Below are 11,402 nucleotides of genomic sequence, written 5' to 3'. Positions count from 1 at the left end.
ATTCGCGTGTTTTCTTAAAATAGTTTATTCGTGCATGAAATTAATCAAACAAACGCACTCGTTACATTTAAATGATCGTTTTAAATATCAGAACAATTTATAATACATTAAGACAATTCAACTTGATGTTCCAATTATCAGACATATGTCATGCTAAGACAACGTGTAGTCATCAATGCATAAGTTTTGTATTTGAAATTAAAAGCTCAAAAACTCGTGAATTGCTTTGGAAAAGGGGGGTGGATCAAAGGCACCTATGTGTGCATCTACTTATGAATACTAGGAAACCAGGAAACACGAAAGAGGCAAAAACATTCACCCCGAAAAAATATTGAAATACATTTTTCATACCAAGACCTGCTGTAGTATTAAGATAATAAAGCATTCCTAACTGCAACAGTAGTGTGAGTCATACTGTTCGTGCAACAAAAAGTAAGGGGTTAGATGGAACTACTGCTTAACATAATATAAATGAGTTGAGGACATTACAGATCCACAACATATTCAATTAATTATATAGTTTCAGCAACATGCAGGTTTCATATTGTATAACTGTTATCAGTTTTATATGGATGTTACTTTAATCCCCTAGAACTCATTTAAAGATTCTTGTGCTCCTATAGATTGCAGTGCTGTAGCGGAACTAACAAAGCAAGTTTTTAATAAATGCAATAATTAAAGTAAAGAAAGCAACTTTTGGGCCTATAGATTTCAGGGTGTTAACCAAAAGTTCTCCTCCTTATTATAAAAAACAAAATGACAAAGTTCCCACCATTGTGGAGGTATCGCGTTAGAACAGACATTAAATTTCTATCGTAACAAATCAACATTTAACTACATGTAAATCATACCCAGGATAACTGACATCAGATCAATGGATGGATGGATGACTGGAAACAGGGCAACAAAAAAAAAAAGACAAAAAGAATGACACTTATTATCATCACAGAGAGAATCAGTCGGCTTTGTGCGGTCATGCTTGCAGTAATCACATATGTACAGTCTGAAGGTCGACAGGAGAACTGCTCCACAAATACTGGCTCCTCCTGATTAATTAACGTCGAAGCTCCATCAGATTTCGTCCACTCTCTATGGCTCCTTGTACCTCCTCCACAACAGGTGCACCTGTCTCCGGGCCTCAGAGCGAACACATCTGGAGAAGGAGGTGTGCTGTCTGCCCTTCACCTGGTAACCACAGAGCAATCGGACGCAGTTCACTTCAACAACTCACTACCTTTAAACTTTATTCAAAATGTACAGTCAACTAAAATATGGCAACTACTGGGACACAGTGGCAGTTTTTAAAGTATCACAGTGGAGTAAAATGCCCTCAGATATTACTGAAGATATTCAGCAACCTACTGCTCCTACTCTTACACATACAGGTTCACAAAATATTGTACAGTATACTCTATGAATTATATGAAAACCCATTCTGTAGATACATTGTAATAAGGCTAAACAGTTCAGGTGAATCAGACACGCAAAAGAAGTCATAATCCAGACTGAATTCAAGTCAAGAAACTACCTGCAACTCTAGAAATAACAACGAACAAACTCCTTGAACTGTAGCTGTTAGTGATACTTATCTGCTTGCCAGCTCCTTCTTCAGACAGGACCTGAAGGAGGTAGCACGCTCCACAGCTTTATAGCCCTGAGATGTGTGTAGACAGCCAGAGTGAGGCAGGAAGACAGGAAAACAATCGCAAAAGTGGTGGGCACATGGAAGGTGAGAAAAACAAAAGTATAAGTGTGGTAAATTCATGACAATAGGGAAAAAAGCATGGGTTAGAAAGGAGATGAAGAGAGAGGTACATCAGCAAAGTAAGGACAAAAGAGAACACTGTTAAAAAGCCAAGACAGTGAGGCCAAGACAGCATCAAAAGGGACATACGGGACCATATAAAGTGCAACATCCAGGCCTACAGTGGTGCCAAGTTTATTATCACATGACAACCTCTGTAGAAAAAAAGGATCTGAGCAGTGTTATTGCATCAAAATCCACCACTGGGGGGCAGTATGGCCTTTTCTGACAGCATCACCAAATTGCTTATAGGTGATTTCCAACCCACAAGCCTTCAAATTATCTTCCATTTAAGCTTTTTTTGTTACATTCCTGATGCTTACTAAAAGTTTTTCATCAATATTTTTAACCCTGTTATCATGTGTGTATGTTAAATGCATTTTTCTTTTGTTTTGGGTAACTGTTGATTTACCTTAACTACTTGACTGCAACTGAAGAGCACAAACAGTCATGAGTAAAGGATGGCTTAGTTGTACCAGCAGAACTTCTTCTACAAAAAAGGTTTAAGAAACAGCTGAATAACAATAATAATTGTAGTTTTGGATTTCCTGTTTTTTTGTTACTCTGTGACACTAAATCCTGGCACAGGTAAAGCTAGTTTGCATTTAAGGTAGAGACTGATTTGTTATTCTATAATGAAACAGGCAACAAGAAGCTCCCATGTTTAAAATTTCAGCTCTTCTTTTTTGAATCTAAAATGCTCAAGAAATAACACATCCTATAGCTTTAAATCCCTGTAATTTGTTTATGTGGCTAACTTTGAAATTGTAACTTCACCTCGACCAAGTTTTTGGGTAATGCTGGATGTCAGAGTTTATACTTGAGAACCCAGATGCTTGGACTACACCGTTCTTCTGGTCCTCTGGGTGCCACCAAAACAGCTTTGACCCACTAAAGCAAGGCGTGCACACAACCTGGTATCATGGCATAGCGTGTAATAGACACGCCGGTCCACAGTGTCCATTTCACACTTTGCCTCTCCAAAGCGTGAAATGGGCACGCATGCAGAAGCTGCAGTAAGCTGCAGTACCAGTAGAGGGAGATATTTCATTTCAGGCCAACATGAAAATAATCAAAGTAAAGCATTTAAAGAGACATTACTAATGCATTCATGAGCAAATTAGCCACTTAGCTTAATAATTTCTGGCATAGTGGGAGCTTAGAATGTACTTTATACCTTTCTTGGTCACTGTGGACTTTATGGCTTTACATATATTTTCTTCCCTTGTTGCAACTTGCGTCTCCATTTCATGCTTTAGAGAGGTAAAGTGTGAACTGGACACAGCAGACCAGTGTGTCTATTACACGCTTTGCTGTCATAGGCTGTGAAGGCGCCTCGTGGTATCTGGAAGTTCAGCAGCAGATCTTTTAGGTTCTGTAGGTTGTTTGTGTTAATGGAGTATGTGCCCATGTGCCCATGTGCGGTTCAGTTGGGCTCAGGCATGCTACACATGTACAGTTCATCTGTAGTTTACATCTGGCCATAGAACTCCCAAACTATAGCTGCCTTTGGGTGCTCAGTACTCAGGCAGAGTATAAGGCAACTGGTCAAGTGGGAGTACACCCTAAATCTTAATGAGAAACCTGTCTCTTTGTAAGTGCTCTGGAACCCACTTGACCTCAGACCTTTCTGCGAAGGGAGGTATATTTCTCAAAAGTGGTTCCTTTTTCGTGTCCTGGTGACTGGCTGTGCTTCAAACTTTTTCTAAACAAAGATTTTTCAGTTGGAGCTGAGTGCACTTTTTCTCAAAAAGAAGGAAGTTCTTTACCCTGGCTCCCCTGTGCAGCCGGTCCTTCATGATACCAATGAACTCTTTGTAGGACAGCTGGTCATCGTGATCGACATCGAAGATCTTGAAGATGGTGTTTACAAGGTGACGTGTCAGCTTGAGCCCTGTGGCCACATACACCGCTCTGGCAAACTCATCTATCAGGGGAGAAAGTAAAAATGACTTTGATCATTTGTCTAAGTGCAGCTGAGTGAAAAACCTGAAGGAGAAAACACAGCATCAGTGAGTGTAAGCAGAGACCTTCAGTGCCCGCATTTCAAGCTCAATACAGTTTTAATACCTTGTCCAATGGAGCGTGCAGCAAAGTTATACATCTGCATGGCAATGGCAAAGTCTTCAAGGTTGTTGAGAAACTGGAAGAAGGATCTGAACTCATCAAAGGTGATTCCCTGAAACACAAGTAGAAACAGTTAACAAAACAACTGCAGGGAGAGGTACTGGACAGAAAGAAGCTTGGAAATGACAAATATCGTTTGAGCGAGACTGTGAAGGTGCATTTAAGTGGCGTGCATACAGCATTCCTCAAAGTGCATCTAGTCATCTGTCTGAAAAATTAAAAAGCTAAATGATTATTCAAGCGATTCCATGACATGGCCTCATGAAGGACGTAAGAAGTCATTCATGGGGTTAACCATCGTATGTGTGTATGATGTGGAAAATTTTTCGTTTTCCTCAGTGGCTTTGGCTTAATTCTCAAATTGCAGTTAAAGTTCGTATGAGAAATCTTTTACAGCATTTTGTTATTCAGAAAGAGCTGCTCTCTATACAGTGGCATTTTCAAATGTTTCAATACAATTTGGCAAATCACTAAGCAGAACACTTATTGATTCTTTTTGGAATAAAAAACTGTTTATTTTTTACTGTATAAAATGTTGTGTTGACTCATCACATGCAGAATAGTCCAGCTAATTGTCCACATGTTTAGGTCAGTAGTGTAAGTAATAAGAGTAAGTGTAAGCAGTGTTGGGAAGGTTACTTTTAAAATGTATTCCACTACAGAATACAGAATACATGCCCCAAAACGTATTTTGTAACGTATTCCGTTACGTTACTCAATGAGAGTAACGTATTCTGAATACTTTGGATTACCTATTACATTATCATGCTTTTTTACAACTACATGAATGTACTATTGCTGTGTGATTTATTACTTTTACTGAAGGTTATTCGCCATACCAATACCAATCAGATGTTTAAATCTTAATATAAAATGAGTAACAGCAGGTTGACGTTAGGTAAGGCTACACTTTTTGCAGCGATCTCGTATAGAAAACTATTCAGCACGTATATAAAACAGGTCCGCGGCTCTGAACCGTAGTAAAGCGACCTCTGGCTAATACGTCAGGTTCGTGTCGGGCTCGTGGCCGAAAACTAGCTTTACTTGGTTGTTTGCTGTGCGTTGAAAGGCTGCTCCAACTGAACTTATTGTTTTGGAGAAAAACACGAAAAAAGTGTATAGTCGAGTCTTAATAGCTTACTTACAACTGGGCTCATCAGGCACTCTTTTTGGCTGCAGTTGTTATTATTATATATACATGCTTCCAGCTCCCGTTTCTGCTCGGTGACAACTCGTACTTTTCCTTTTACTCGCTCCTCGCGCTCACAGACACACAAGGGTATGGCAGTTCATTCTCCCTGCAGCACGGACTACACTGCCCATGAGGCTACATTCTTTAGGGCTATGCCTGTAACACTCTGCCTATTGCCTTCATATGAAATCATTTTTGTGAATCATTTTTTTAAATATTCACATCATTATGCGGGCTGCAAGTAGAGGTGACATGGGCCGCGAGATTGAGACGCAGGCATTAGAGCCTCTTAATGCGCCTTTTGTTTGGGGCGTGGAAACCAAAAATAGAGAGGGCATAGCCGAACATATGAAACAGGAAAATACCACCGTGTAATCCTTTTATTTCAGCAAAGTAACTGTATTCTAAATACCACCTTTTTAAACGGTAACTGTAACGGAATACAGTTACTCATATTTTGTATTTTAAATACGTAACATGTATTCCGTTACTCCCCAACACTGAGTGTAAGAGATCTTATGTGTTTTTTCTGTCTCTGCCCATTAAAATGGAACTACCATAAAAATGAGAGACTCTTCAATTCTCTAATTGTGAGAAAACAGACAAACAAATTCAGCAGAGGTTCAGATGATTCCTTCTACTACAAAAGATTTTCAGTTTTATTCTGTTCATTGTATAGTGCTGTGTTGTCAGTCAGTTTTTCCTTACGTGCTATGCAAATGTATAGGTCTTTTGCTTTACAAATTAGAATGTAAAACACTGCGCCCCTGAAATCAGCATGTGAATAGAGTCACTAGGACATGCTGTAGTTGTCACTAATCCTTGGAAAAAATATTAGCCTTGTATTGTTGGCACTCAGTGTCAGAGACACATGAATTGTGCAGGTTAACTATAGTGTTTTTCTGCATGCATGAGCTGTTTAAGGAAATGCATTTTTTCAGCTTCTGTGACCTTCAGATATGTTTGGAGAAATATACCAAAGCAGTTGAAAAAAACAGTAAAACACATTGCAGTGTTTCATCTCCGTAAAGTAGCATAAAGTGAAAACCAATTGGAATGTACAGTCTAATTGTTGGGATGGCATGTGTTCATACATTCAGCATTCACCCAGCACTAACAAAGGATATAAAGGATATTGTGTATTTCATATCATGAATAACCAAAGTCCATCTGAGCAAATGGTTGTGAGGTGCACCTCATGCTCTTTGCTGTGAACTTGCTGTAACCCTATAACAGATGCATAATTCAGAAGATAAAATATTATTAATCAAATAACTAAATGGTTTTTTTTTTAATTACATGATGAAATGTAGATTAAAATAAATACAAATAATTAAAATACAACAGCTTGCTGTGTATCTTAACCTTGACATTGCTTATATGAAGAAAAAAAGAGAAGGTGGCAAATTAACTTAATAGCAGGATAGACTGACAGATTGTAACTGCAGGTTGTGAATTATACGAGGCAGAGACCAACCTCCTGCTTCTTCCACAGCATGAAAAGGAAAGAAGGCAGGGACAGAAATAGAGACGGGTTGCATAAGGACTACATGCCAAAGTCTAGCTAGATAGCACAGCTTGATAGATAGATAGATAGATAGATAGATAGATAGATAGATAGATAGATAGATAGATAGATAGATAGATAGATAGATAGATAGATAGATAGATAGATAGATAGATAGATAGATAGATAGATAGATAGATAGATAGATAGATAGATAGATGCAACTGAAAGTGTAGTGAAATGTGTGTTTTTGTGTGTGACATGTAGTGAAGCAATTGAGCGCTCAAGTGTGGAAAGCCACAACAGCCTCAGGCAGAGACAACAGTTTGAAATTACAGGTACTCTAGATGTCTAGAAGGTAGAAGCTCCCATACAGGAAGGAAGAATTTCATTATTATTTCATTACTGATCAATGAATTGTCCAGTAAATAACTGTGCGCACATGTATACTGTACCTTTTCATCAGGTATACACTGGCGGACATTTTCCAGATAGGCACTAATGTTTTCCACGTTTGTGAATCGCAGCAGGATTTTGGCAAAGTCTTCTTCACTGATAGTCGTCATACCTTTAGAGTAAGTCAGGAACTCAATTTCCAACACCTCTGTCTGGAGGTTATCCATAAATCTGAAAATAGAAAGAAAGGACAGTAAAAAAGACAAAAAGAGAATTGTTCTATAAATCATCCATTCTGCCATGTGGTTAATACTGTTAGCGTTAGCACTCTTTCGGTTCTAGTACCTGTAGAAGTCATCAAAGGTAAGCTCTGCCTTCCCCTTCTTCCCAAAGAAATGGACCAGTAGTGTGGTGTCAATTGTGATGCTATCATCTGCTCGCTATCAAAGAGAGAGAGAGAGAGTGATACGAGAGACGATCAGTGACTAAATGACAAACCTCAAGCGTCATGGGTGGAGAAGGACGAGTCCATCATTAGACCAACATGGCCACCGCTGTGCCAGATTAGCAGGAAGCAGGGTTCTATTGCACGTGTGCAAAACGTGCACTGGATGAGCATTACAAATTACATTACAAATTACATCACAAATTACATCACAAATTTCAGTCACAGTCATCAGCTCAGACAAACAGTCAACAGCCATCATGAAATCAAACTTACCAGTCTAGGAAGCATAATATGATGTGAAAAACAGTCAGAAGAGCCAAATAAAAATTTACAAGCAAACTGAAGTAAAGCAGGTAAGTAAAGAAGGGAAGTCAGATTATATCTATTAAAGAAATCATTCTCTATGCAGTCTAGACTGGTGAGTAGTCATGCTGTAGCAGCGTGAAACACAGACTGATACAATGTTAAGGAGTACTCAAGTATCAGCCCAAATAAAGAGAAGGCGGTAAGATCATAAGTCATGCCTACATTCACAGAGCCAGTGTGAAGGTAACGGTGGAGGTGAACAAGAATGCAGGAGGAAGGAAGACAACACTTTAAACAGGTGGAGTTCATTAAGGACAGAGAAACAGACGAGGTAAGCAGAAGACATGAAAGGAAAAGAAGACTTGTGGAAGAGCAACTAAGTGCAACACAGACAAATACATGACAAAGACACATCCCATGCATTTCTTCGCAAATGCCACATTGACACACCTAAACAGAACCTCAAGTCACCAAAAGCAACACTAAACAAAAACCACATAAGCACAAGTGCAGAGATTTTGTGAGCCGATTCCACCTTTTTCCGTCATCAGATGTGTTTGGTTGCATATCCTTCTAGTCTCCCTTGAGTGTGTGTTGACTCTGTGACCCAGGTCATTTAAAATCCATTCAATGAGCTTTGGGTTGTTTCGACTGTTTGCTCTAGCTTTAATCTGCTGGTTAACACCTTGTTTAAAGCAAGGTGACACAATTAGGATTTTAAGCCTTTGCAGAAACTTAATCTAAGTATTTAGTTCACTATTTTCTGTTCATACACAGTAACATACTTGTATCTTTCAGAAAAAGGTGACTTTTGAGCAGTTCCAGAAATGAATCAGGCGGCATCAGGACAAAAAAGAGAGGAATTCAAATACACATCTTCTCTCTATTGACCTGTCATGCCCCACCCAGCCAACCTTCATTTCCAATCTTTCACCATGCTGAAGAATACGCAGACATAAGATTAAATAAAATCTCATGTCCTTCTAAGAAGGAGCATTTATGGCATTTCAGTCATCATCATAAATATCATCATCACCACGATGCCATTCGTGGTTCTACCTCAAGAGTAAAATCCTAAAATCCAGTGTGGGACAAGAAGAAAATGTGAAACAAGATCACACGTTTATTTAAGGGACAAAATATCAAGATTTGTTTTGTGATTTGTTTGGTGTCACACAGTGAATATTCATTCAGTCAGTCAGAAATGTCTGTAAGTGAGCTGCAGTCTTTCTGATAGAGAGGAAACCATCCCCACGGATAAGAATGAAAAAAAGTGATCTTACAAAAAACAACTGATGTGACAAAAGTCATTAGAATTTTGCTGGGCATTTACCGGGCTACATTTTAGGCTTTTATTAAATTGTTGTTATGTATGAATTAATAAAAACAACTAAAAACTCTACTGGTTAAAGTAAATCGTGTTTCAATTACAGATTCTTTTGGTCATCAATGCACAATATTAACAATAAGCTGCAGGAAGATGCAGATGTTCAAGGCAGTAAAATTCTTAAATGTATGGTAGATTAAACTGGAACCACACTGGTAACTCACACAATAAAAATGTCTTGTGAGAAACAAGCATTAAAAGTAAACACTGTAGTAAGACCAGTCTTAGCTTTTGGTCTGTTGCTGATTCACTTAAGAGTCTGGTCTTTCAGTCTTTGATTAGGGACAAAGGAAGATTCCCTTTGTGTAAACACAAGACAAACTGAAACAATTACAGACTTATCATTGCTGTGTCTAAGTTTTCTGTGTCTCATTTACTAGACGTTCTTTTCATTAAGTCTCTGATTACGGACAAACAGGACAAAATTTGTTTTGCTCTTTTATCTCTGAACTGACGCATTACTGTCTTTATGACACATGAGCTGTTCATACATCTAGACAGTATCCAGGTGGTGTGTCTCTGCCTCTCTTCCCTCCCACGTGGAGTTCCCTTAATTCTGTTTTGTTGTTTTGAACTCAAAACAAGGAAATCATTTCGCATTATCTTTATTCAAAACTATTGTGACTGAGGAGTTTATGTATCTGGTGGGTGTCTATTCACCGCTGCAGTGAGTTATCAGCTGTTGCACAAAGACTTGTACTAAATGTATTTCAGGAGTCTTCAAGATATATTTTGAAAAAGGATGGATCCACAGCTACAGGAAGTAAAGCCTGCAAATGAGTGGAATACACTATGGTTGGAGTGATATTTACTGAAGTGTACAAACTAGCAAGGGAAACTACTTAGATTACTTAGATTGATTGTACACTGTGGGTGTAGGATATAACACCAGTTATCTGAGCTTTGTTAAAAATAGAACATGTGGTTAAAAATTAATTACTAAAGCTACATTAAGAGATTTTTGACCACTACTTTGGTCACTACCAATTCCTCCATTAACTTTAATTAAGCTTTTTCACAAAAGAAGCTCCCGATGCTGCTAAAAAATGAGCTAGACCAAAGTAATAATAAAGTTGCAGTCAGATATTTTGAAATTGAAAGTAGTAGCACTGAAACAATTTGATCTAAAGTTTTGATTATTTATGTTTAGTCCATGGTAACCTATTTTTCACTGGATGCTGTCTTATAATGTTGTTTGATGCTAGATCATCAATAATGTGTACCCTCACCATGACCACAGACTATAAAGAAGTTTATTTTAGCCAATACATCTTATATGTTCAAGTCTCTTTAAGTGTAATCTCTTCTACCAGCCAGCACGGGGCGACTTCTTTGGTTGCTAAAAAATCAAAAAGTGTAGACATCTGCTTTGTTTGCTTCTCTGCTGTTTTTAATAAGTGCTGGCCGTGTACCCTGTTGTGTGGTTTGTTGCTCTGTTGTTTTTTTGTTTTGTTTTGTTTTTTTGTTTTTTTTTTGGTTGTTATTGTCTTTATTGTCTGTGTTCTTCTGTCCCACTGTTTGTGAATGCGTAAAAAATTTTGAAACTTGCATAAATAAATACATTAAAAAAAAAAAGAAAAGTGTAGACATCTATGGGTAAATGGCCCTCGATTCCCCTTTCTGGATAAATTCAATGGATTATTTGCTAGCTTCGATTCTTACTGAACACAATAAGATGCTCATCTTCTAAAGTACGGCTGCAAATAGTGTCCATAAGGATGATAAAGCAAGTTGTGCCTTTGGTATCTTTCTCCATTTGGTATCTTTTGGTGTCACAGTCAAATTGTAACACCTGTAATGTCTGTTTTTCAAAAAGATTAGATGACAACGATCAAAGTGTTCAGCTTTAAAAACACAAGTTGGCTAATAAATTAGCAATGGCGCAGAGGCTACAGCCACCTTTTAATTAGTCCATAATCACAATGAGCCTACCTCCCTTACAAATTTTAGAGCTATTTTTTCTTACATGTCTATCCAAAAGAATTTTGTCATTGTGATGTGCAATAACTTTGTCATAGCAAAGGCTTTCAAGCATCCAGATCAGTCTACCAACTTGTCGACGTAATGCCAAACGGATCATAACAAGCTTATCATTCCTGGAAGTGTGGCGGTACTAGTGTGAGCTCATCATCCCCGTGACAACGTAATCGTTACCACGCCCACAAGGCACGAGCCAACACCTGGTGCATGCATGTGTCTATTTGTCCATCTGTGTGTTTATCTGTGAGCTTGTGC

The 11,402-nt window shown here is 38.3% G+C and overlaps 1 protein-coding gene across 6 annotated transcripts in view; it reads right to left on the bottom strand.

The window, feature by feature from the left end:
• Positions 1-9: 9 nt before the first annotated feature.
• micu3a (mitochondrial calcium uptake 3a) overlaps positions 10-11,402 on the bottom strand; it is a 41,833-nt gene continuing 30,440 nt past the window's right edge. For 3 of the 6 annotated variants that reach the window (XM_085459874.1, XM_085459876.1, XM_085459877.1), the window contains 6 exons: positions 7,372-7,466; positions 7,086-7,257; positions 3,875-3,983; positions 3,574-3,731; positions 1,590-1,654; positions 1,122-1,188 (listed from right to left, as the gene is read on the bottom strand). In XM_085459874.1, coding sequence (XP_085316000.1) covers positions 1,182-1,188; positions 1,590-1,654; positions 3,574-3,731; positions 3,875-3,983; positions 7,086-7,257; positions 7,372-7,466 — 606 coding nt within the window. In that variant the 3' untranslated portion in view covers positions 1,122-1,181. Of the gene's footprint in view, positions 1,189-1,585; positions 1,655-3,573; positions 3,732-3,874; positions 3,984-7,085; positions 7,258-7,371; positions 7,467-11,402 lie in introns of those variants that run through there. The other 3 variants (XM_085459873.1, XM_085459875.1, XM_085459878.1) reach the window with 2 other exon arrangements.

Source organism: Copadichromis virginalis, linkage group LG6, assembly GCF_057382275.1.
Source record: "Copadichromis virginalis isolate Kocher_CV1m ecotype Utaka linkage group LG6, C_Virginalis_male_GT1.1, whole genome shotgun sequence".
NCBI lineage: Eukaryota > Metazoa > Chordata > Actinopteri > Cichliformes > Cichlidae > Copadichromis > Copadichromis virginalis.
This window is presented reverse-complemented; position numbering and strand designations above follow the sequence as displayed.